This window comes from Saccostrea echinata, unplaced genomic scaffold, assembly GCF_033153115.1.
Source record: "Saccostrea echinata isolate AGI-Se365-2 ecotype Australia unplaced genomic scaffold, CSIRO_AGI_Sech_v1 ptg000062l, whole genome shotgun sequence".
Lineage (NCBI taxonomy): Eukaryota > Metazoa > Mollusca > Bivalvia > Ostreida > Ostreidae > Saccostrea > Saccostrea echinata.
In genome coordinates this window covers 4,716,939-4,743,701 of record NW_026889811.1, presented here as the reverse complement: position 1 = coordinate 4,743,701, position 26,763 = coordinate 4,716,939, and the positions used below count along the sequence as shown (strand labels likewise).

The 26,763-nt window shown below is 34.1% G+C and overlaps 1 protein-coding gene and 1 long non-coding RNA gene across 2 annotated transcripts; both read left to right on the top strand.

Moving 5' to 3' along the window:
* The first annotated feature begins 10,061 nt into the window (after nucleotides 1-10,061).
* LOC133175421 (uncharacterized) lies at nucleotides 10,062-13,512 on the top strand. The gene is made up of 5 exons (XR_009719279.1): nucleotides 10,062-10,213; nucleotides 11,689-11,798; nucleotides 12,069-12,122; nucleotides 12,685-12,829; nucleotides 13,190-13,512. It is a non-coding gene; the product is annotated as an uncharacterized LOC133175421 (long non-coding RNA).
* A 4,505-nt stretch (nucleotides 13,513-18,017) lies between these two features.
* LOC133175450 (glycerophosphocholine cholinephosphodiesterase ENPP6-like) lies at nucleotides 18,018-25,332 on the top strand. Its single transcript, XM_061310552.1, has 7 exons — nucleotides 18,018-18,273; nucleotides 18,436-18,593; nucleotides 18,876-19,041; nucleotides 19,972-20,258; nucleotides 21,279-21,455; nucleotides 21,891-22,005; nucleotides 24,949-25,332. Exons 1-7 carry the CDS (start codon nucleotides 18,018-18,020, stop codon nucleotides 25,119-25,121), a joined length of 1,332 nt encoding a protein of 443 aa, XP_061166536.1. The 3' UTR covers nucleotides 25,122-25,332.
* Nucleotides 25,333-26,763: the final 1,431 nt, after the last annotated feature.

Sequence of the window (26,763 nt, the reverse complement as noted above, 5' to 3'; positions counted from 1 at the left end):
GAACTGCTCATAAGACTTTCAATTACTGGGAATTGATATCAAACATACGCCTTACCTTCTGTCAAAACTAGAACGGGGCCATCTGTCAGCGAAATAAAAATCAAAATACTCATCTCTGTACAGTTTAATTAAGCACAGTTTTTCCATATCTATGGCACAATCGATGACTAAAATCATTGTTGTTCTAGAATATACATCGTTATAATTATAGTATTATTAAAATGACAAGATGGATACTTACCTTTTCGTAATAACTGGTTTTACTGCACGTGAAAAGTGTGAATGAGTTAACTTTATTTGGAAAACGCACTCCGATACTTGTTTCAGGTCAATGAACATCGTAAATAACACTTCCATACATTGAAATAAAGTATGTGTTTATCTTTGTCTGTAAACTGATTTCTAGACATGTGTGAACAAATAAAATTAGGCCATTCCAAGTTTTTTCTATGTTTAGCGTCCACCCATCTTTCAAATACCTACCTACCTATTCGCAAAAAACACACAAACCAAAGAGTAAAACACAAGTCTTTATAGTCATAAAAATGATGTCATCAAAAGGATTTGATTCAGTTTATCTATTTTTCTATATCTATTCCATAGAAATATCTATTCTTCAGCAAAATCAAGGTTTTAAATGCTTACAATATTCCAAATATGACATATTGTAGACAAATACTTAGATTAATTCATAGAATTCAGTGATTTCAACCAGAATAAACAATTTCAGGACTCCTGATTTTCTTTGTTTTTTCTGATATGGGATGTCAAAAACCAAGGCGCACGCGGACGCTAAACATAGAAAAAACTTGGAATGGCCTTATGTAAGGCCATCTTTAAAAAATTGTTTATTTGCCCTCTCCCAACCGACTGGCTAAAAATGGCCCGACTCAATTTTTTTTCTAACCTCCAGGAAATGATTTTTTTTTTTCTCTTTTCATTCCTGAATTTTCTCATCCCGTCAACAAGTTTGTTTTTTAAATCTTCTGGAATTTTTTTTCCACCAACCTACCTACCGAATTTCTTTTTACCCCGAATCGGGATAGGGCTAACAGATGGCCTAATCTCTTCCAATTTTTTTACCTCTTCGGTTTCTTTTTTTATGCCCCCGTAATCAAAGATTCGGGGGTATATAGTTTTTGTGCTGTCTGTCCGTCTGTCTAGCTGTCTGTCTGTCTGTTTGTCCGAAAAATTTTTACCCTTTCCCATAACTTTTGATTGGTTGGAGCTATGGCTTTCATATTTCACATGTGTATTTCTTGTGACAAGACCTATCTTTGGGTACCATCATATTTGACATTTTGACCTTAACCTTGGAGTTTGACCCACTTTTGCAAAATTTTATGAGACTTTAACCTTGGCCATAACTTTTGAACAGTTGGTACTTGGGCTTTCAAACTTCACATGTGTTTATCTTGTGATTAGACCTTTCTTTGGATACCAACAACTTTGACCTTGACCTTGGAGTTCGACCTACTTTTGAAAAACTTTAACCTTGGCCATAACATTTGAACGTTTAGTTCTAGGGCTTTCTCATTTCATGAACATGTGTATCACTTGTGACAAGACCTTCCCTTGGAAACCATTTGACCTTTACTTTGACGTTTTACTTACTTTTAAAAAACTTAAACCTTCGCGATAACCTTTCAACAGTTAGGACTAGGGCTTTCATATTTCACAAGTATATTCCTTGGGACAAGGCCTTTCTTTGGGTACCAACATTTTTGATCTCTTGACCTGGAGTTTGACTTGCATTTGAGAAACTTTAACCTTCGCCATAAGCTGCCATACGGGGGTATCAGTATTTCACAAACACATCTGTTTTTTTTTCCTTTTTTTTACTTCCTTGTTTAACTGTTTAAGGCGCGATTCAGGGTGTAGCAACGGATTTAAAAGCGCAGACTTCTTACGAAGTTTATAATATAGTAAACTATACAATTTATGATGTTTATTTACATATGTATATTTTTTTTTAGATTTGAGGCTAGAGATATTCTTTTATTTTTAATTTTAAGTACAAATATGTAACCAAAAATAAAGAAAACAAAAAATTCTAAATCGTCCAACGCAATGCAAGAAATCGTCTTTTAATGTGGTTCTTGCAACAAAGAAATTAGATGAAACTTGAAGACAAGTATTTATAGACCATGTCTCATGTGTATGGTGTGGGTAGTCAAATAAACTGACGAAGGATGATACATTTCTAATCATAGACGAAAAGACGTTTATTATTGTATTTGTGTCTGGCACTGTCCGGAATGCATGATTATGATGTCTTGCATGCAAGTACAGAGACATGAGTACTTTACAACAATATTTCCGAGAAGTGGTGTAAATCAGATGTGGATACTTTAAAAACTCCAAGGAACTGCTCTGAAATCACAAAATTTTACGAAAATCAATAATATTCAAATGTACGACTGTTCAACACTTCATTAAACCATTCCCACAATAAATTAAAGTCCAGGCTTTTTTTTACATTATAGACAGCCGCTTTTTCAATAACGATGGAACTCGTAAATATACTTACCTTGTCATTGGTCATTTGCAAAATTATAATTGTTAAAAAACATTCTGATTGTACACACAAGTCCTCTGAAGTAGATATTAAAAATATGTGTGTGATGAGTTTCTATCTAAGTAGTTTTTGGAGATCAGGTCTTCTAACAATCTGTCGGAATTTCCATGGGTACTAATTGCGCCCGTTATTAGCCTAACTATTTTTGCATTCATATGAAGCAGAATTTATTCAAAAACGTATACATGAAAAGAAGACACTTGCTGTGGCCTTCAACGACGTTTTATCAATTAACAATACTTACTTCCATTCATATGTCGACTCGATACTTGTATATCCAAGTGAATTTAAAATAAAAGATACCATAGAGTCTGAGGCATCTGTTTCATATTTGGATATTTAATAGAAAAAGACATCAATGGTAACCTAACAACAAAACTTTTTTAACATGTTGACTTCAACTTTTCTATCCCCGACTTCCCTTACTTATGTAGTAATATACCTTATCACCTGCTTATCGGGTTTATATATCTCCCAGTTGATTTGTCACGCAAGGGCATGCTCCACGTACGAACAATTTATAAAATGGGGCAAGCTATTGACAAACAAGTTGATGAAACAAAGATAAAGTCTTCATTTCGCAAGTTCTATGGTAGATACAATGACCTTGTCAGCAAATACAATCTATCACTAAGTCGAATGTTGACTGACGTTTTCGTACTAATTGTTAGACCATTATTCAAACACTGGATTGTCTACGAATTTTTCCGTTATTTCCCGATCATGACAATGAGCACACGGCGGGTGTGACCGCTCGACAGGGGATGCTTATTCCTCCATAATTCCTGATCCCACCTCTAATTTTTTTAGAGGTCCATGTTTACTCTGCTCCTGATTTGTATTGTTTCAATTGACTTTTGAACTTGATTACTGTTAATCATCTTTATATTTCATACATAAAAGAAATATGCATAACTAAGAGATGATTACGGAGAAGGGTAACAGGTACAGTTACAAATGAAGAGATGAATTCCCATCAAATGACTATAGTATGCAGATGAGCTTTCGACACAACTGAGAATCCTCCATTTACACATTGCAACCTTATAAATGGGAAAAACACTGCACCAAAATTTCATAGCAGAGAATATTTGTGTAGTAAAGATAAGTCATGGGCGGATCCAGGATTTTTTTTCCAAAATGGGGGTGGGGGGGGGGGGTGGGGTGGGGGAAGTTTCCACACAAACTCAAGGAAGTATCAGACTCGGAAATTTTTGGATAAGGCAAAAAAAAAAAAGCAAACAACTTGCTAAAACCTGAAAAAACTTATTTGTGGCGTGGGGTTGTGTTAGGAAAAATCACTTTCCTGTGTCAATTTTCTTCGGATACAGACCATTTTACGAGGGGTTTGTGTTTCCTATTGGGATCCAAGGTCATTCTTTTGGTTTCTTTACATAGAAATTTAATAGCTGAAAATCGCAGGCGCGGGGAGTCAAAACCCCATCTAGTTTCAATTTTAGACACATCGGCTTCATATAGTATACAAATCTTATTCTATTAACTTGATATATTGCTTGACACAAGTGCTTTTGTACATGTAAAATAGAGGGTTACTGACCTTGTGACTTTGGAATTGACTTACTTTTCAAAATACATGAAGTTCATAAATTTGATATGCACAATATTTTTCATAATGCAAGAAAACATGTCACATTTTATAAAGAAATCGCCTTTCTAGACAAAGCATTGATGAAGCAAGAAAATTCTTGACAATAAATGAATCAATGTTTCCGATGGTTGCTATGGAATCGTATCTCCATTTCATTGTAACATTCTCATCGCACATACTAAATCACTAAAGAATACGTAGAATCACGATGTTTTTTCTTTCTTTTCATACACATGCATGAAATATAATACACGTATAATATACTGTTTACTATATATAAAAAAAGTCGAAAACACCTTAATTTTATTTTTTAGGAGACGTGCGTTCCTAGGAACACTAAATAGTACACGTAGTTTAAACTTTGAATTTGGCGCACTTTAGACACTTTGGAACTCTCTAGTCGAAGAAGTTTAAATTGTTTTAATTAGGTTAATTAATGATCAATCAAAATGTAAAAATAACGGTATAATTATATTCTCTTCGTTCGTATTCCTTTTGATGATTGCTTTTATTTTAATTTTATTATAAGAAGGTTCAAGAACACACTCCACGTTTTTGACAGTATTATTTTTAATTAATTCCTTGTCAACAGCGTTCAAGATCAGGTATGTATAGAAAATTATTTAGAGGTCATTTAACACGATTCAAAATAAGTGACAATTAATGAAGGTTTATCGAAGTTGTTATTAGAGTTAAATTCATAGCATTGTTTTTAAAAAGTAAATTGTGATGTACAGTTCATTTATGATTTCAGTAACTAACATTTCATGCATTAACGGAAAAAAAAACCTGGACAATTATTATTTACTGAGTGGAGTGGAGTATAGGCATGGTCATGGGCTTGTGGAATTATGTAGTACAGTGTATAACTAGATGCTGTCATGAGACAGTAATACCCGCACTAAGGTGTTTGCCTCTAAATGCACACTCCTTACCAAGGAAAAAGTCCAAATAATTCTATAATTTACACAGTACATGTATTCGTCAAATCGAGCATAAAATGCTCAGGTGACCATGTGACTCATGAACCTCTTATACGCATTTCATATACTTAATTCATTACCAGTCTGAAATAACAGAATTTAATTAATGATGTAAATTAGGTTTTGATAAAGGGGGGGGGGGTATAAATTTTTTGCCCATAATTAGAACTTTTTAAATTTATTTTCTCAACAACAAATAATATTATTTTAGTACAAAGCGTTTTTGATGAATTTATCAAAATGTGCATACCTTTTTTAGTATTTGATTAGGCAAAAACCTCCTTGAAAAGCCATACCCAATCAATTTTGCCCCCCCCCCCCAACACACACACTCACAATTTGCCTGTTTTTGGAAATAGACCTAGATGGCAAAGTTATGTTAAAACATCGTTTGTTATGATAATTTAAAATTTGTTCTTGTACTGTACATGTATGTGAACACCTTTTTGAAAATTTCTACATCACATTGGGCTTGCGTCACCCTACCAGTACTAGTACTACTTTTACCATTATCATTTTTAATGATTGCACATGGTGCAGTGTTACATGCATATCAGTGGAAATTAATTCATTTTGTGTTTTAATTGGATTATATTTCATGAAGTTGACAGGACCTATGACAGTCGGTAAGTACAAGTTTAAGTAGAGATTGGGGTAAAATAAACTGAAATGCAAATGGTTAGGTTAAAGTTTAAAAAGGATCAAAGATCATCGGCAATCTCCTATGCAGAGCTGTCGTTCGTTTCTCTCTCAGACACTAAATGTGTGAGCCGATGGTAGAGAGTGGATCATCGAATGCCACAATAGACGAATTTCACATTCTGAAGAGTTATCTCCCGTTGTCGACATTACAGTTACAGGCACAGATCCAGGAATTTTTTCCGGGGGGGGGGGGGGGGGGGCACACCTCAGTCAAAAAAAATTCCAGCCCAGAATTTCCTGAGGAGCAAAAAAACAAACAAACAAACAAACAAAATAAAAACAATGATGGTGATCGAGGTCCATGTTTTTAAAGGGAGAGGGCATCCAAAGTAATTTTTTATTTGCTTCTGTAAATCAGAATATAGTCCTATTTAAATAACTCTGCAAATTCCGGGGGGGGGGGGGGGTGGGGGGTGGGGGGTGGGGGGGTTCCAATCTCCCTAGCCGCTCCCTGTCGCTGAAATGACAAATGATTATGTGACTCCAAAATAGTACAAAACTTTTCCATTTGACTTATATAATACATAATTTTGTTTCTTGTGTTATTATGTTATGTACATCTAATGGTTTAAGGTTATGAACCCCTGGAGGTCATCCCCACTCTCTTAATGAACTGGAAATGTTCATAATATGACTACATCAAATTAAATAAATTTAAAGTGCATCAGTGATAAGATTACTTGACATTTCATTCATGAATTTGGGTCAACCCATGTACCCTCCTAGAATTAGGAATGAAAATCATTCAAAGAGATGGACCATTAAACTATTTGTATATATTCACATTTTTTTATGTCAAACCAAAGTATTAGACTAGTTTGCATGTATACATGAACAAACAGGGTCTGGGAAGGGGAATTAAGGGGCAAGGGGAAGGAGTTATCTCTTTATGTCTTAATTGTTGAAAACTCCTAAAATGAATGTTAATCTCAAATCAGACTTGTACGTCTTCATTATTTTAAAGTGGTGGTGTCTCCATATGCATGAAAAATTCCCGAGAGGGACATTTAACAACAAACAAACATTAATGACTTAAAAAACACAATATACATGTACATGTTTATTACTCAACGGATATACTTCTGGTCATATCTCTAGTTCTCCCTTGAATCAGAAATGATGATATAAATATTTTAAGAATGATTAAGAGTTGAAAAGGTTGTGCATTTTAAAATTCACTAAGCTCTGTGGTTGAATTATCTATACCAGTTTAGCTTATTTTGCTACTCAAAGCACCTTGATTAACTATTTTTAATCATACTGTTTTCTGAAATGTGAAGTTTTTTCAACATGGATACAAGTCATACCTTTTCAGCTTCTGAAAACAATGCATGAAAAAAAAACTGCTTTTCAAATACTGTAACTCTTTCCAAGTACTTATGATCATCAGTTTTTAGCTCACTTGAGTTTTTCTGGTTTTCTGATCACATTTTGTTTGTCATCCATCTCTCCACCCGTAAACTTTTCACATTTTTGTCTTCTTCACTAGAACCGCTGGGCCAATTCTAACCAACCCTGCCACAAAGCATCTTCGGGTAAAGGGGATTCAAGTTTGTTCAACTGAAGGGTCACACCCTCTTTCAAGGGGGGATAATCAAGAATTAGTGAAAATTTGGTGGTATCATTTTAAAAAAGTCTTATCAAGAACCACAATGACTGGGCCCAAAAAGTTGAAACTTTCTTTACATAGACTTAGTGTAGCTTCAAAATTTGTTAAAATTATGACCCACTGGGGTAGGATGGGGCCACATATGGGGATCCAATGATTTACATAGAAAAATGCAGGGGATTTTTTCCATCATAAATCTTCTTCTCATGAACAGCAAGGGCATTATTGTCATCCGTTTTCGCAAAAGGGACCTAGGGGACATTAAATCTCATTTGTCTGTCAGTCTGTCCGTTTGTCAGTCTGTCCACCTGTCACAATAAATTTAACCTTGGTCATAACTTCTGAATAATAAGAGATAGGGCTTTCATATTTCACATGTACATTACCTACAAGAACTTTCTAAATATACTATGATTTTTGAACACATGACCTTGACCTTGAAGTTTGAGCTACTTTTCAAAAAATTTAACATTATTTTAAATTGATCATTTTGAAAGAGAAAATATAGGGCATTCATATTATACATGTATATTACCTGTGACAAGACCTTTCTAAATATATCATGGCTTTTGACTCTGTGACATTGACCTTGAAGTTTAACCTACTTTTCAAAAATGTTATATTTCCTTATAACTTTTGATTGAGAAGAGATAGGACTTTCATATTTGACATGTACATTACCTGTAACAAGATGTTTCCGATCATGCTATGATTTTTTTACCCCTTGACCTTGATGTTTTACCTAATTTTCAAAAATTTTAACTTTGGTGATTACTTTTGAATGACATATGATAGGGCGTGCATATTTGAAACAATATGTCATAAATAATGGCATCCCATCCACTAGGACACGGAAAGCAGGGGACCACAATTCTTTGAATTTGCTTGTTAGTCATTTTGATAATAATATAGGAAACCATCCTCATATAGTGTAGATTCAAGTATTTTATGCCCTGCCATGAATATGGCCGAGGCATATAGTGTTTGTCATGTCCGACTTCAATCAAACGTCATATGCTGATACATACTGATGTAAGCTTTTCAACTGCATCAACCTTTTTGACCTTGACCTTTCCTTTGACCTTGACCTTACTTTTCTTAAATTAGTGTCTAGATCAGTTTTGAATAAACAATTCAAGATATATTTATCAAACTTCATATGCTGATATATACTGCTGAGAGCTATCAATTGCATCAACTTTTTTGACCTTGACTTTTCCTTTGACCTTGACCTCACTTTTTTAAATTAGTGTTTATCTACATTTTAAATAGACCATTTAATATAATATTTTTATCAAACTTCATATGCTAATAGTAAATACATACTGATATAAGCTTTTCAACTGTATCAGCATTTTGACCTCAACCTTTCCTTTGACCTTGACCTCTCTATTCTCAAATAAGTGTTAAGCTCAGTTTTAAATAAATCATGCAAGATATTTTTATCAAACCTAATATGCTGATATGTATTAGTGAGAGCTATTCAACTGCATCAAAAACTTTTCACCTTGCACTTTCCTGTGACCTTGACCTCCCTTCTCTTTAATTTGCATTTTGCTTAGTTTTAAAGAAACAATCTAAGATATTTTTATGTAAGCATGCACTTATACATAATTTTGTGAGAATTTATCATCTATATCCATTTTTTTTTTAGATTTTAGTCTCAATTTTAAAAAAACTGTTCAAGATATTCTCATCAAACTTCATACACTCATACAAATATTCATGTTGCATTAGTAATATACATTCGGCTGGGCATTTAAGTCCTATGGACATATTCCTAGTTTTCAAATCATAACCTCCGAGGATAGGGTCAGGCCACAATAAGGGATCAAAGTTTTATATAGGAATAAAAGGAAAAAAATCTTCAAAATTCTTCTTTTCAAGAACAACAAAAGCATGAATAATAAGGAAACATTCCCAAGAAGTGTAGATTCAAGTTTGTACAAATCATGACCCCATGGGTTAGGGAGGGGTCATATTTTTCCTGCCCCTATTTGTTATCCACATGGAAATGCAAATTTTAAAACCATTTTACACATCCACAGGACAAAATCAATCATCTTCCAAATGATCATGATCTAAGGCTAGTGCATAAAATATATGGGAAGTTCTGGGAACCAGGATGTTTAAACATGTTAAATATTTTTAAAAAAAAATTTGACCCCCATTTGACACCCAGTGGAAAAATAAAAATTCCAAAACCTTACTGCACATCTATAGGACACCACCAACCATCTCCCAAAAGATGATTAGTCTACTCACTCAGCCCAATGTAGATTTTCCAAAGGGTTTGGAAAAGTTTTGGAATTCCATGGAATTCCAAACATTTCCATACAAGAGTCTAAAAGTGTTTTTGGAAGTTTTTGGAATCTTTTGGAATTTGAATAACAAATTTGGACTTAGACATTTTGAAGTTTGGAAAGTTGTGGAATTCTATGGAAAAGCTGATAAAATGAGAAACTTAGACATTTTCTGCTCTGGAAAGCTGTGGAAAATAACTTAGAATTTTTTCTTAAACTGTCGGCTCATAGTACAATTACGTCGGGATCGATGTCGGGCTCGAAGAACAATTAATTTAAACTACAGCCCGCCAAAATTCAACAATTCGGCTGCCATGTTGTATTGTTGGACAGAAGGAAAGAGAGTGTCACGAAGAAGGGAACTGCTGTCATTATTAGCTTGGAATGGAATTTGTATTTTGACAAAAGATGCAGACATTTTAAGACCCGGTAGGTACAATGTACAGTAATCAGTATTTTATGTGTTCTTGAAGTTGAATGGATAATTGACTGTTCCTCAGTCTGGGCACCACACACATAGAATGCCCGACGATGAAACCATTAGGGCGAGTTTCATTTCTTTAATAATTATTGTACAACTCTAAACATCTCTTATCAAAATATGTTTGAACAATGTGTGGATTTCAACCCGAATTTCCTCCGTTCGTACATGTCCTTAGACCTCGCTATATACAGGTCCAGTACAATCTCTTGATTTAGCTATATAGCTTTATTTAGCTATATAGCTTTATTAAGCTATTCAGAATAGCTTAATTTAGCTATTTTATCACACTTTTTTCTTAAATGTGTAATTTTCTCAGCAGGTACAAAAAGTCGCACCTTGGCGCAGTGATGATATTCAACCTTGAACTCTTCTGAAATTGATGCATGTAAAAATCACTCATTAGATTGTGTCTCCTTGAGAGACTTTGTACTCAAAGTTCTAAGAGTTTTGGGGCTATATAACACAATTGATACAGTTACTTCTTCAATGAAATTATAAAGGAGGCCAGTTATGGTCAACAAGATAATTGATTGGTAATAATTCAGTACAATGAGAAGCAATCATACTTATCCATGCCTCAACGCACACGAGGTAGTGGACAGTTACTCAAACAATAGAAATTTATCTTTAGCTTAAATGTATTTAAAAGCTGCAAAGATAAAACTATCTTTGATTTTGGTTGTTGTTTTGATAGCCCATAGTACATTTATGAATAGTCAAATACATGCGACTTTTTGTCTATTTTACACAAAAAAACTTTTTGTAAAAACTGCATATAAATAGCTAAATCAAGCTATTTTGAATAGCTTAATAAAGCTATATAGCTATTTCAAGCTATATAGCTAAATAAAGAGATTGTACTGGACCTGATATATGCTAGTGGCACGTTGCCAATTGCGCCATGACAGTCCATGTTACATCGTACACAGATATCATAACACTATTAGTGTCTCCAATATGTTGCAACATGCAACATCTAAATTGGCTATCTTTACCATGTTTACAACAAAGAAAAAACGTGTAGACGGTGGTAGACTAATAATGTTCTTTAAGCTGTCTATATGATATAAAGTTGTGCACAACTTAGTTGCGGTAGACCCAAGCCTCTATTTAGTTTCACAGACTACCACCAACAAAGGCATTTCAAGTCTTCCTTACTTTCAGACCTTTAGTACTTGCACAGATAATTTAAATATAGTCCCCCCCCCCCCCCCCATTATGGAAATTTATTTCTCTTCCATGCTCAGTGGTGTCGGCAGCCTCTTTGGGGCCAGTTCAGAACTCTGGTCCAAATTATTAGCTAATAACATTCCTTAGTACATGTACAACTTACATTTACAGAGTACATTGTAAATAATTGTATCTATTTTTTAATGCATGTTCATGATCATTCACAGCACTTACTTTTATTATTTTATAGCTGAAGTACTCGATTTGCACAGTGCCGGCATATAATCATCAAGTTTGATGAAATGTCCTAATATGTAGATGTAGATGCTAAGTCATTCAGTCACCTAGCTTGTGAGAATGGTGAGAGCCTGCTCAAATTATCATTCAGCACAAATAAACTAACATTGTTTTTATTAATTAATGTTTTATAGCGTAAGATTTTTTTTTATTGAGCAAGTAACAAGAGGTTTATATTCTTAATTCCTTAATAATGCATAACAATTATAACTTTTGACAGGTAATCTAAACATGCTAAATGCTACATGCATAATCATTTTACATTTTATTTAAGTATAAATATTAAAAATGACTATACTCTATGACATAAAATCATGCATGCATTATTTACAGGAATGCTCACAAAAAGGACAAGAGCGAGAGAGCTGTATGGAAATTTACACAAAGGTAAGATTTTTTAATCATTTTCCTAATCAATAAAATCAAAAGAATTGAAATTATGTGTTTATCAATGTTAGCCAGGCATTGAGAAAAGTTATTATGAACTTTAGACTCCACTCTTTCAAATATATTTTAGTATTTTAAGAAGTTGTTGCTTTTAACTTGTTTCCTATGTCAGTTCTCTGTCCTGTTCACAAGTTTTTACCTACGCCTTGTCAATGTCATTCATCATATTCTTACACAAACCTATAACCTTAGTCGCAGATATAAATTTCCAGAAATAAAGAAGTACATGTATACATGTACTAATATATTATCTTACTCAATACTGAATTGTTGAGGCATGGAAGTTACATGTATTTATAACAGTTTATTTAATATTTTCTTAATTTTTCAAAAATAAAGTGTATGTACATGTATTTGCATGTTTGAAGCCTAGAACAAATGTATTCTATATATTCACTTTATGTTATTTGCTTTGTCTATATTTTTGTTACATTGTAAATTAACCAATGTGCATTTAAAGCAATTACATATGCCTATAAATTCGTCTTTTCCTCTTTTCAAGGGTCAGTTAACGGAGTAAGCTGATATGGAGGATAATATATCAAAGGCAGCATAGGCGTCCAAACTCCTGTTCCAGGTGCTTTTAATCAGAAGCTTAAGAGACAAAAGACGAGCCATTGACAAGGCAAAACTGAATGTTTTATATGGTATATAAATTATATTTACTAATGTACTTTTTTCCATACCTTAACTTTATTTGCTGAATGTTTTTAAGGGTACATAGTTTATGTAATTTACAATGTTCTCTCTCATATTCAAGGTTAATTAACTTGGACACAATCATGTCTCTTTATTTTTTTTTAATTTCACAACTTCCATTAGTTTAAAAAGAAATCAATCCTAATCTGAACAAAAAATTACAAGATAATAAATTCCTATTCTACAGTATTAAACTGATCTGCCAGGTTGAAAGAACCAATTGTCTCATTTAGCTTTAGTTTATTATTTGTCATATATTTATACATGAGATAGATATCATACATCTTTATGGTAATCTTTTCTTTCAGAAATTGAGCAAGAAAAGTTTGAAGTGTCTTTGGGAATGATCAACATCAAACTTGCTGAGCTTTTGAAGCTGTCGTACCAAAAGTGAATCCATTCGTGACACCAATTATCTGACCACCCTCTAACAGAACCAGTGAGGAAGTGATTCTAGCCAATACTTCAGAAGTTTAGGACCCTCAATAATTAGGATCTTGGGGCATGTTGGGGAAAAAAATAGCATGTGTTGATTTTATGGGATCTTTCAAATATAGTTGTGTAGTAGATATTTGTGTACTTAATACATATGTTTGTCACTCTAGTCATTAACTTTGTATGGTAAATGTATATGGACAACTGGAAGATCATTGTAACTGTATACAAATGTTGCAAATATACCCTGTTAAGGCTTTAGTGACCTTTCCCAAGGTCATTCAATGAAGCAAAAGGTCATAATTAATGTTTTTTTTAAAATCTATTTTGTTTTATTATTAAAAAATGTCATATGTTTGAGATTACTCTAGGTACAAAGGATTTTCTTTAACCAAAAGTCATTTGTTTCTCATGCAGACCGTAATTTACTACATGTACATGCATGTATATTATAATAATTCTCATTAATTAAACCAAGGTGATCATCCAGTAATGATATTTTTCTGTGGATTTTTAACATTGTTTAAATAATCTTTGATGTAAAATACTTTCATTGATAATACTTTTTAAAATTTGTGCTTTCATTATACATAGAAGTGTGTATGCAATATTTGTCCCCAAACACATTGTAAAGCAAATATGATTTTTTATTTTGAAAATATAGATTTAATTTATGAAAAATTGTGATGTAGTCATTTTTTTTTTGTAATTATTTGGCCCTTAAATTATTTTGATTATTCCAGTTTTTGTATTTTCCTGGAATTCCTTGGATTTTCGTGGAATTCCATAGATTTCCAAATATCCTGGAATTCCATGGATTTCCAGCTATTTCCGCAAATTTCTATTCTGGCATTGTTCCGCTCTTTTCCAGGCTAGATTTGTAATTCCATACCATTCCAAAAAAGTTCCGTCCCAATACTCTCGAGATTTCCTCGGAATTCCATGGAACACTTTTTCCATGGAATTCCATGGAATTTGTTATGGAATTCCACGGATCTTACGGAAAATCTACATTAGGGTGTGTAGAATGTAAGAGGAGTTCTGGGAACCAGGGGCTTTCTGCATAAAAAACGTCATTTTTTGACCCCCATTTGACCCCCAGGGTGAAAATGAAAATTCCGAAACCTTATGCACATCTACAGGACACCACCAACCATCTCCCAAAAGATGATTAGGCAACCATCTCCCAAAAGATGATTAGGCTACTGTGTAAAATGTAAGAGGAGTTCTGGGAACCTGGGGCTTTTTGCATTAAAAATGTCATTTTTCCACCCCCACTTGATCCCAGTGTGAAAATGAAATTTCCGAAACCTTACTGCACATCTACAGGACACCACCAACCATCTCCCAAAAGATGATTAGGCTACTGTGTAAAATGTAAGAGGAGTTCTTGGAACCAGGGGCTTTTTGCATAAAAAATGTCATTTTTCGACCCCCATTTGACCCCCAGAGTGAAAATGAAAATTCCGAAACCTTACTGCACATCTATAGGACACCACCAACCATCTCCCAAAAGATGATTAGGCTACTGTGTAAAATGTAAGAGGAGTTCTGGAAACCAGGGGCTTTCTGCATAAAAAACGTCATTTTTTGGCCCCCATTTGACCCCCAGTGTGAAAATGAAAATTCCGAAACCTTACTGCACATCTACATGACACCACCAACCATCTCCCAAAAGAAGATTAGGCTACTGTGTAAAATGTAAGAGGAGTTCTGGGAACCAGGGGCTTTTTGCATTAAAAAAGTCATTTTTCGACCCCCATTTGACCCCCAAGGTGAAAATGAAAATTCCGAAACCTTACTGCACATCTACATGACACCACCAACCAGCTCCCAAAAGATGATTAGGCTACTGGGTAAAATGTAGGAGGAGTTCAGGGAACCAGGGGCTTTTTGCATAAAAAACGTCATTTTTCGACCCCCATTTGACCCCCAGTGTAAAAAAGAAAATTCCGAAACTTTACTGCACATCTACCTGACACCACCAAACATCTCCCAAAAGATGATTAGGCTACTGTGTAAAATGTAAGAGGAGTTTGAGAAAGAATAGTGTGACAGACGGACGGACGGACGGACAGACATGAGTAACAACAATATACCCGAACTTTCTTTAGAAAGTGCGGGTATAATTATAGTTTTGGAGATAAGAATATAAATTTGTAAATTACCAGATTTTACAAGTTAGTTTTAGTCTTCCACTGTTTTACTTCAATTTCACAAAAGTTAACATTTTATCAAGCAATTTCACCTGCTTCATGTACCTTTTCCATATAGAGAACACTTTCATAATAGTTTAGATAACAATTTTTATTTATTTGTGTGTGTGTGTGCGCGCGTGAAATACAGTTCATGTTTGGAGTTTTTTTTAAGTTGAAAAAATCAGTTGGCTCTGACATCTTTCTCTGTAATTTTCTTCCACATAAATACAAAGTTAAGCACAATTCTAAATCGAAGGTCTTTAAATATGTAGTATATGTAAATGTATATAACGATGCAGTTTTCTTTCAGTTTATATCACACAATAGTGCCATTAGCTGGGCAAGAAATAGGACACTTGTTTTGTACTAAAGCAACTCTTAATCGTCTTAAAAGTTTGAAGATTTGAATTAAATACGTAATTTACTGTAATTTACCATCTTTCAGCAAATAGTGAATTACTTTATCCAAATAAAAGTCCCATTCATGAACATTTATATTCTGTACGATTAGTCTTGCCACTTATTGCCCAGGCCCCTTTATCAATTTTTACCTTGATCTCTTCGTCCTATAAAACTTATCATTGAAATTTGCTTGACCTAAACAAATATTGGAATGTTAAACTTGTCAGTTAACAACAGGATAGTAATTCCACCGACGGACATATGAACAAATGGTGAGTAGCATAGCCAGAGCGCATGAGTTTGGCATCGTTTTTCCAAAGAAGGATCTTAATACCATTGTATACAAAATACGTAAAAATGTTGGTGTTTGACTACCTCACCTTTTATAAATATAGAGATAAATAACTACGCATATATTAAGTTGATTTTATGTACATATGTGTTTCGGTTTGGACTAAATGTCAGCATGATGATAATTTTGTTAAAGTGGCACAGCACTAAAGTTTTTTTTTTATTTCAAGCTTTATTACTTGAAATGTTGCAAAAGCATTTGAAATAATGGAGACAAAAAATTTCGAGTGCGCACTAAAATAGATCGCCATGCATGTTTATCAGGACCAGGTAACGAAACCTTTGCTCAGGACACATATTATATATGCAGCCCTGCATGTGTATACATTAACATCATTCCTCAAATTTGCAAATGTATAACCATATTCGATACTTTTCTAAACTACCTATTGTTATCAAACAAACAGTCTTTCACAGCTTTTCATCACTTTATGTAGACTCAAAGACTCTTTTTTCACATATACATTAAGATATTATATGAGACTTGTACATGTGAGGTAATAATGCAACACACAGAATAATGTAATGCCTATAGGAATCTTGGAACATCAAAAATATACTCATGTACATGTACATAACATGCGCGGATCTAGAGGGGGGTCGGGAGGGGGGTGTTCGGACCCCCCTGGAAATTGCAGAGTTATTAAATGTAAATAATAACCCAACTAAAAGTGACCTTGGACCCCCCCCCCCCTTCGAAAACACGGATCTGTGTAAAGTTGGTATGAAAAGTCATAGGTATGAAGCTTTAGAAGTCAACGACTACCCCCCCCCCCCCCCCCCGAATAGATTTTTTACGTTGGAAAAGGAGTTAACATTTTTTTTTTGCTTGTCAAGAACTTTCTAGGTTGGCATTTTTTTTACTGGGGTGGACCCCCCCCCCCTGAAAAAAATTCCTGGATCCGTGCCTGCATAATAAAGAGAAATACTCCAAGGACCTTAACGGTCACCTGATAATGGAGATTGTTCTATCTCATGTACTATAAGAATCTGTATTCATATACATGTACGTATCAAGGTATGAGAGGAATCTCGATCTCGATGTGTGAACTATTTGGTGACATTTCAGAGTTTTCGTGTTTGTATTTAACCTCGTTCATTTCGGAAATAAGATATATAGTAATATTCTAATACCTATCTAACACACTTTTCATACCCCTTCCTTCTCTATCTCTCTCTCAATATCAGGATATTGTTTGATTTTCTAAATCTCTCTCTCAGTCTGTCTCCCTCAGACAGACATCTAAAGTGGTTTAACAGACTGGAGGACGGGGAAGGGGCGAGGCAGGAAAAAGCAAAAAATGACAAGTGACTTAACAAAACTTTATCACCAAAATGTGCAGAAAATGACCAAAATCTATTTACTGGGGTGGGTGGAGGTAGGGTTTTAAGTTCTGAGTTTCTTTTTTTCCACAAAACATAATTCTGGGTATATTAACTGGGTAAGATTTGTCCATAGTGCAACAAAAATGGGGGGGGGGGTCACTGAGAATTTCTATCCCCAGCTTCTTTTTTATAATCCTCTACATCATTTAATATCGCATATATTGCGTGTTTAACAGTCGTAGTTCTCCAGAGAAGCTTTGGATAGCTGGGAACTCTGGGGCGGTTTGAATCATTTTTGATTTTGATGAATATGTATGAAATTAAAATGATTACTCCTACATGTGTAAATTTTCTGCGGCAATTATGTGTTCAAAAGCAAATTGTATAAATTCATTAATTTGTTATATTGTAGAGAATTTTAAAAATGAACAGCCATAATCATCGGACCAAGCATTGGTCAGCGTTATTTTCCTTCTTATATTTGATTTTGATTGGTTCAAACGTTTCGGGATCACGCCTACTTGTAATCTTACTGGACGGATTCAGATGGGACTACCTAGAACAAGATGGTCAAATGTTGCCTGGTTTCAATAGTATTTTTAAGCAAGGAGTGAAGGCCGAATACATGGTTCCAGTGTATCCAACGCTGTCTTATCCTAATTATTACTCCATTATGACTGGTGAGGATTCCATTAACTTGATTGTTTGTAATTATGATAAGGTCATCTCAACAATTTTTCGAAATCCTTAAAGTGCATTAATCTATTTCTAATACAGGTTAGTTAATCTACCCACCCACCCATTTGGGGGGCAGGGGGGATCTTAAAATGTTTTATGTAAAGGTGTTCATAGTGAAGACCATGGATATGTATTCAATTTTATGTTCGATGAAAAACATGGACGAAACCTGTTCATGGACGATGCGTTGTTTCATCAGGAAAAGCACAATACCCACTGGTGGGATGATGCCGAACCTCTGTGGGTGACGGCAGAAAACCAGGTTAGTACATAAAAATGTTTTAAGTACATTATTTTCCAAATAAAAATATCATAAAGGTTCTCCTGAATAGATCTCAGGCATTAATCAGTATAAAACTTTTAATTTATAATTTTATTTAATTTTTTTTAAAACATTGGAGTCATCCATATGCTACATGTAGTTCTTCAGCCATTTATATAAATTTTTCGTGCATATAAATCTCATGAAAGTTGTAGCAATTTTAGTGCTAATTCCTAAATTTTCAGTACATCATCCAAAAATTTTATTGATTTTAATTTTCAGGGTAAAAAGACATATTTCTTTTACTGGAGAGAGTGCGATGTGGCTATAAGGGGAGTTAAGCCAACCTTTTGCATACCAAGAAGAGGTATAACTGGAATTCCAGAAATGCAGTTTTCCATCAATGAATCACTGAATCTCTTACAAAATCACACGGCAGATTTCATAGGTACGTGTTATGCTTACATCTACCAACATATATGAAAGTAAACTATGGTTTTGTTTAATTGCTCAAATACACTAAATCTTTTGTTTTCTGCTTCTAAGAAAATATAAATTCGTGTGTTAATTAAGATAATCTTTTTTCCAGTAATAAACGTTGCACAGTTGTTTTCCTTCAAATTCTTATTACCGTTCACAGTAGCTCGGTCGGTAGAGCGCTCGCTTCGTGGTCGGGAGGTCGTGAGTTCGAATCTCGGCCGCGACTGACCTAAGTCGATAGAAAATGGGTAGCAACTGTTCCTTCACCATGCGCTCGGCACTTTGAAGTGAAAGTTGCGGTTCTTTCGGATGAGACCTTAAAAACCGAGGTCCTGTGTCACGGCAGACGTTGGCACGATAAAGACCCCTCACTGCTCAATGGCCCTGAGTGCCGAGTAAAGGTCAAAATTTGAAACCCTTCACCGGTATATGGCGAAGTCTCTATATGAGTGAAAAATTCTTGAATGGGACGTAATACAACATACAATCAATCAATCAAATTCTTATTGATTGCATTTCATGTCTCGATACATTGTATATCGCAAAGGAACGTCAAAATAATAAAGCGAAGTGCCAGAGTAATAAAATATGAATAAAAATATGAATAATTCACTATAATAGATTGAAGAGAAATTTAATAGTAAAAATGTAAATAAAATCATAAATATATTACTAAAGTTGTTCAATTTTGCCCGCAGTGCCAAAAATTACACAAAGTGTGCCCAAAAATTTCCAAATCATCCTTGAATAAATTAAATTGTTTTCACTGTTACACATGATTTTACAAGATGAGCATTCAATGCTTAGATATAAATGCATGTAGTTGTATCTATATCACTTAACTTGTGATAAGTTTAAAAATATCGGAGAAATGTTTAAAAAATCATTCCTGTCCTAGGCATATACATTGAAGTAGTGGACCATTATGGACACAGATACGGCGTCGGTTCCAAAGAGCTGAAAGAGATAATCAAAGAAGTTGACCGAGAAATTCACACACTCAAAGAACAAATGACATCATTAGGATTAGATGACGTCAGTCTTATGATATTTTCTGATCATGGAATGGCGAACATTAAAGAAACAGTAGATTTGAGCGATAAAATTGATATGAATGACATATCTGTATTAATCCCAGAAGGAGCGAATATCAAAATCTGGCCTAAAGATGGGGCTATTGATAAGGTAAGAGACTTTTATTATTGCTAAAAATCCTCTCTATTTTCTTCACAGAAAGAGCTACAAAATACCACCCTGTACATAAATCTTAGATAATTGTCGTTTTCATAATAATGCAGAGATACACTCAAAAACAATAATTTTTTCAGTGCCGATTCCTTTCTCCTGGATGCGTGTCTTATTAGTCCCTTACCGGTGAAACCGGAGGGGACTATAGGTTTCCTCTGAGTCTGTCCGTCCCTCTGTCTGTCTGTCAGTCCGTCCCACTTGGTTTTCCGCACTTTTTTTCTAAACGCTTGCAGATATTGAGCTGATTTTTGGTATGTGAGTGTACCTTGATGAGTTACAGACTAAGTTTGCATTTCGTTCCGCTTCAATGATTTTTTACGGAATTACGACCTTTCAAACTTTTCGGGTTTTCCGCAATTTTTTTCTAAACGCTTGCAGATATTGAGCTGATTTTTGGTATGTCACTCAACCGTAATGAGTTATAGACCAAGTTTGCATTTCGTTCCGCTTCATTGATTTTTGACGGAATTATAGCATTTTCAATTTTTACGGGAACCAGATTACACTTGCCGGTAGGGGACTAGTATTGCTAATGCAATACTCTCAGAATGCTTGTTTTACGTGTAGTATAGAGTTGTATAGAAGATACATTCAGAATAATCCAAAAATGAGCTCAATTATTTGCCCATCAATGTCATAATTTGTTTTTACTTATTCTGGTCGAAATATACACAAGCTTTCTGAAAAAAATATAATGGAACAAGCACATTGACTTTTTGCAACCCATGCCTGTAGGAAACAATTTCACCTTGACGGGAGACAACCATACATTTTCAGTACGACCATGCAACCAGTAAACCATTCGTTTCTCAAAAGTTTGTCTGTCAAAAAAGCTGAATATTTAAGTTCTTGGAACAAACCATAATATAATATAGACGGACAAAAGGGATAGAATATGGACATGACCCAATCGATATGTGGTGTGGCATCAGAAATAAACGACATAGTTTTAATCAGGTCTACGATGCTCTTCAAGCGGTAGCTGAAGGGGGAAAAATCACTGTGTACCGAAAGGACAAGATTCCAGAACGTTACAACCTTAAAAGACATTATCGAGTGTCACCAATATTCATAGAGGCGGACGATGGTGTGTACATCACCTTGCCTTGTAAATGTATAGGCTGCTCACCTTGTGTAAGTTGCACAGCTATAAATCCAGGGATGTGTAAATTCAAAGTTTGTTAGGCTGAAAATTGTACATGTATATTTGTATTTCTACAGTTGTAATTTGTTAATGTTAAACTTTAATCTCGAAGATTATACCGTGTATTTCTTGACTTTTTATATTTCGGTGGAAATACAACATACAATTTTCATTCAAACAAATTGTGAATTTTAAATGCGATTACCCTCCATATATATTGTAATATGAATCTACAAGAACATCATCATTATGCTATTTTTACGGTATTGTGTTCAACACAATGATACTTCACTATAATTCAATGACTGAATAACATTATGCATATTTTACAGTTTATGGATTTAATCAATTTGTATTCAATGACTACATGTATAAAGTTTAAATTTTGGAAATATGATATTAATGTTTCAATCATCTTGTTGCAGACTATACCTTTTGCTAACATTGTTAAATATGAGGGGACTGGGGAAATGAGAGGGATGCATGGCTATGACAACACTGATGCCGATATGCGAGCGATATTTTTGGCCTCTGGACCAGGTAACTGTACATGTGCATGTATAAACCTGTAGCATGTTTTTCTGTACGATATATTATCTTCGGGTATAACTGCAAATGTATATCAAAACTTTTTTAATCTAAAAAAAAATCACTTTTATGACAATTCCTCTGCATGTCTCAGGCGTTAAATGAAAATAATTTTAATATCATGGAAAGTAAGCTACAATGTATATTTAAAATATGTACCAAATTTATTATAAATTTACAATATGTGAAAATTTAAGCTGAAGAACTGTTACAGTAGCGTTATGGTTTTATATTTCAGTCTTTGATCAAGACTAAAATATAAAACCATAACGCTACAGTTCTGCAGCTACTCGAAATTAATTGTAGTTATATTGATCATACACGTACATACTAGGTATTATGATTGGTATTTAAGGAGGGATTCTTGTCTGGTTTCTGACTAGATGAAATATTCAAAGTATATTTGGTTATATGTCTTATATAATTAGATGTAAGAGATTTAAAAGGTCATATTTTTCTTTCCTCATCGAAATTGTACAACTTTAAATTGAAATGGTAAACTGAGTTTGAAATCTAGCAGGGACTATATTTTTGGCGGAAAGGCGGCGTATGAAAATATCTCCTTTTCCGCTTCTCAAAATTACTAATAGAACAATGAATTTAGTTTAAAATTTTAAACAATCGAATGTAAGTAAAATTAGAAATAATGGACTGAAGTTTTATATTTAAAATATATCAAATTAATATGATTTTCCAAACAAACTACAATTTTGTTAACTTTTAAAAGCGTCCGATCCAAGTACAGATTTGAGCCAAAAATCAGTAAAAAATGTTTTTTCTCTCTTAGTAAACGGTCAAAACTTTGTTTTTGTATCAATTGTATCTTTATATGACTACTTTACCACATGTGAAAATAAGAAAAAATTAAATATACGAAGCATATAAAAATAACTCATATAGCCTAAAAATCTAAGAAAAATAGAGGAAATTCGGATTAGCCAATATCTATTTTAGTTAAATTATTTATGTCAATTTGGTAGTATCATTTGATAGACCTTATAATGGTAATATCTTTTTATGCAAAAAGAAAAACATTTTATTCTTTTGAAATAGAAGTAGGCATTGCATGATTGGCAACAGTATGTTTTATTCCTAAGGTCAAGGTAAAAGATAATGACCTTGCTTTTAAAATAAAGCGGTCAAATCTAATCTAATTGATACCATTACTTAATAATAATGTCTTCTTGAATCCATGAAAATTTCATTAATTTTTAAGTACAAGAAATTTGAGAAGAATCCCTCCTTAATTCTCTAAATCTTGAACATAATATTGAGCTTTATATTTGAATCATAATTTTTAGAAACTGTTGTAAAAACTGAACTGATTTTTAGCTCACCTGAGCTGAAATTCAAGTGAGCTTTTCTGATCACATTTTGTCTGGCGTCCGTCTAGCTGTCTGTCTGTCTAGCTGTCCGTCCGTATACTTTTCACATTTTCGACTTCTTCTCAAGAACCACTGGACCAATTTTGACCAAAGTTGCCACAAAGCATTCTTGGGTGAAGGGGATTCAAGTTTGTTCAAATAAAGGACCATGCCCCATTTCAAGGGAAGATAATTAAGAATTAGTGAAAATTAGGTGTCATCTTTCAAAAATCTTCTTCTCAAGAACCATTAACCCAGAAAAGTTGAAACTTATGTGAAACCTTCATGATATAGTGTAGATTCAATTTTGTTCAAATCATGACCCCGGAGGGTAGGATGGGGCCACAATAGGGGATCAAAATTTTACATAGGAATACATAGGAAATTTTTTAAAAAAAAAATCTTCTCAAGAACAACAAAGCTGTGATCAGTCATATTGATATGGAAGCATCATCAGGTAGTGTAGATTCAAAATTGCTCAAATCGTGACCCCTGAGGGTAGGGTGGGGCCAAAATGGGGGATCAAAGTTTTACATAGGAATATATAGGAAAAATTTTTAAAAATCTTCTCAAGACCAGCGAAGCCATTATTAGTCATTTTGATATGGAAGCATACTCAGGTAGTGCAGATTCAAGTTTGTTCAAATCATGAACCCTGGGGTAGGATGGGGCCACAATGGGGGATCAAAGTTTTACATAGGAATATATAGGAAAAACTTTTTAAAATCTTCTCAAGACCAGCAAAGCCATTATTTGTCATTTTGATATGGAAGCATACTCAGGTAGTGTAGATTCAAGTTCGTTCAAATGATGACCCCTGGGGGTATGGTGGGGCCACAATGGGGGATCAAAGTTTTACAAAAGAATATATGAAAAAATCTTTTCCTCAAGAACAGCAAAGCCATGTTTAGTCATATTGATAAAGGAGCATACTCAGGTAGTGTAGGTTCAGGTTTGTTTATGACCCCCAGGGGTAGCATGGGGCCACAATGGGGAATCAAAGTTTTACGTAGGAATATACAGGAAAAAATCTTCTCAGAAACAGAAAAGCCATGTTTAGTCTTATTGATATTAAAGCATCCTCAGTTAGTAAAGATTCAAGTTTGTTCAAATGATGACCCCTGGGGGTAGGGTGGGGCCACAATGGGGGATCAAAGTTTTACATGGGAATATTTAGGCAAAATTTTTTTTCTCAAGAACAGAAAAGCCATGTTTAGTCTAGATGATATGGAAGCATCCTCAGGTAGTGTAGATTCAAGTTTGTACAAATGATGACCCCTGGGGATAGGGAGGGGCCACAATGGGGGATCAAATTTTTGCAAATGAATACACAAGAAAAAATCTTATGCCCAAGAATAGCAAAGCCCTTTGTTATACTGATATGGAAGCATCCTCAGGTAGTTTAAAATTCAAGTCTCCCCACCCCCTCCATTTTTAATACTGAACTGATTTATGATTTTTCCTAGCCAATTTGCTCAGGTGAGCGATGTGGTCCATGGGCCTCTTGTTACACAAATCAATTCTTTTTCAGAGTTTAAGAAAAATTATACCAGCAAGCCATTCTATAATGTAGAATTATACCAGTTGATGTGCAAGATTCTTCAAGTTAATCCAAATCACCATAATGGCACGTGGTCAAATGTGTCACCAATGTTGTCACAGCAAGACACATTGCCTTATGGTTCTATAACTGATGAATTGTGATAGTTTAAAACATACTTTACTAAATTAATGCAACTGTGATACTGTTCAAAATGTATTTGACTTCAAATGATTGATCAAATTTTTGTCTTGGTATTTTTAATGGCTGGCTAGATCACACTGTCTGTGCTTGCTTGAAGTAGTTGCTATGTTGATTTAACAGTTCCAACTCAAATAATATTTTAAGAATTACGATTAAAACAAATAACAATTATTCACATTTTTATTGTTTAACAGAATAAGGGATTATTAAACAGTTCAGGATGATAAGCATTCGGCACCCCTATGTGTCATAATTTGAACTTGAATCCTGAATCTTGCATATATATAATATATATATATATATATATATATATATATATATATATATATATATATATATATATATATATATTTATATATGACTTTACATGGCTTTGCATTTCTGAGGAAGACTATATGGTCTATATATGACTATATTTTTCCCTTTAAATTCTTTCGTAAAAATTGGATTGGCCATTGAGGCCGAAATTCTCTACCCGGGGGTCATGATTTAATTAAACAAATTACAATTAAAATAAAACAAAACAGATTTAAACAAACATGTAAAACATTTTTTTCTTAGTATTTCCGTCAATTCAGATATGTTAGGATTGTTACACGGTCTGACGAGGGTGCAGTTTGTGCGCCCGTGCAACCGTGTATTAACCCACTTGTTGCATGGTTCTTGGTTTCTTGATTGAATTTATTGGGTAGGATTGCTAGAGCCTCTGGGTAGGTGAACACTTACCCATTATAAAATGATGAATCTAATGATTAATCAATTTACAATTCCCATTCAAAACGACCCGTGCTGGGATCAGTGTTATTCCACTAGCAATGAAGTGGAAATTTTGCAGTCAGTAGAGTAGAACCACGCAACAGCAACAACCACTGATATATTAGGGTAGATGTGTGTAATAAACAAGAAAATACATGTATTCACTGAGTGTTTAAATACTTTTACGTTTTACTGAGGATAACTGATGAAAAGGAGAGCCTTTTCACTGACAAACGCTATATACATGGTATAAAAAAAACGATAAATATCAGACTTTCATTATCAAAAGGAAGGTTAAATGGAACTTTGGAGGGCAGGTTGATCTTATTGTCACGAAGAGTATGTAAATGAAAATTTAAAAATTATTACCAAAATTCCATGTTCACTTAATGAAATTCTACATCCTTGAAAAAAAGCAGCTGATATTGCTTTATTTTTGATGCGCCACATATTCTACAAATCAAAACTGGTATAATTTAACTTCAGCTACTGTGCCTTGAAAACCACGCTTAAATGATCACAAGATGCAATCGAATATTCTTACGTTCAGTTCAGATGGATGACTAATGAATGCATAATATTTTATTCAAGCTGTAGGCAGAGGACAATCTACGTTGCCTCTTCAGAGTAGAGGATGAAAACAAATAGTAATTTATATTTAGCACAAAATACGGTGTTCTTCGTAGAACATTTTGTCGGAATCAGTTTTCAGTCTAGCTGTACATTTCCTGGTGGATGGAGACCTCAGCTATAATTTGTTGGAGATGGAAAAGACTTCACAAAAAGAACAAAACACACTGATCGATGGGCGTTTTCTTTAAATTAATATCTTGTCTTGTACCGTAT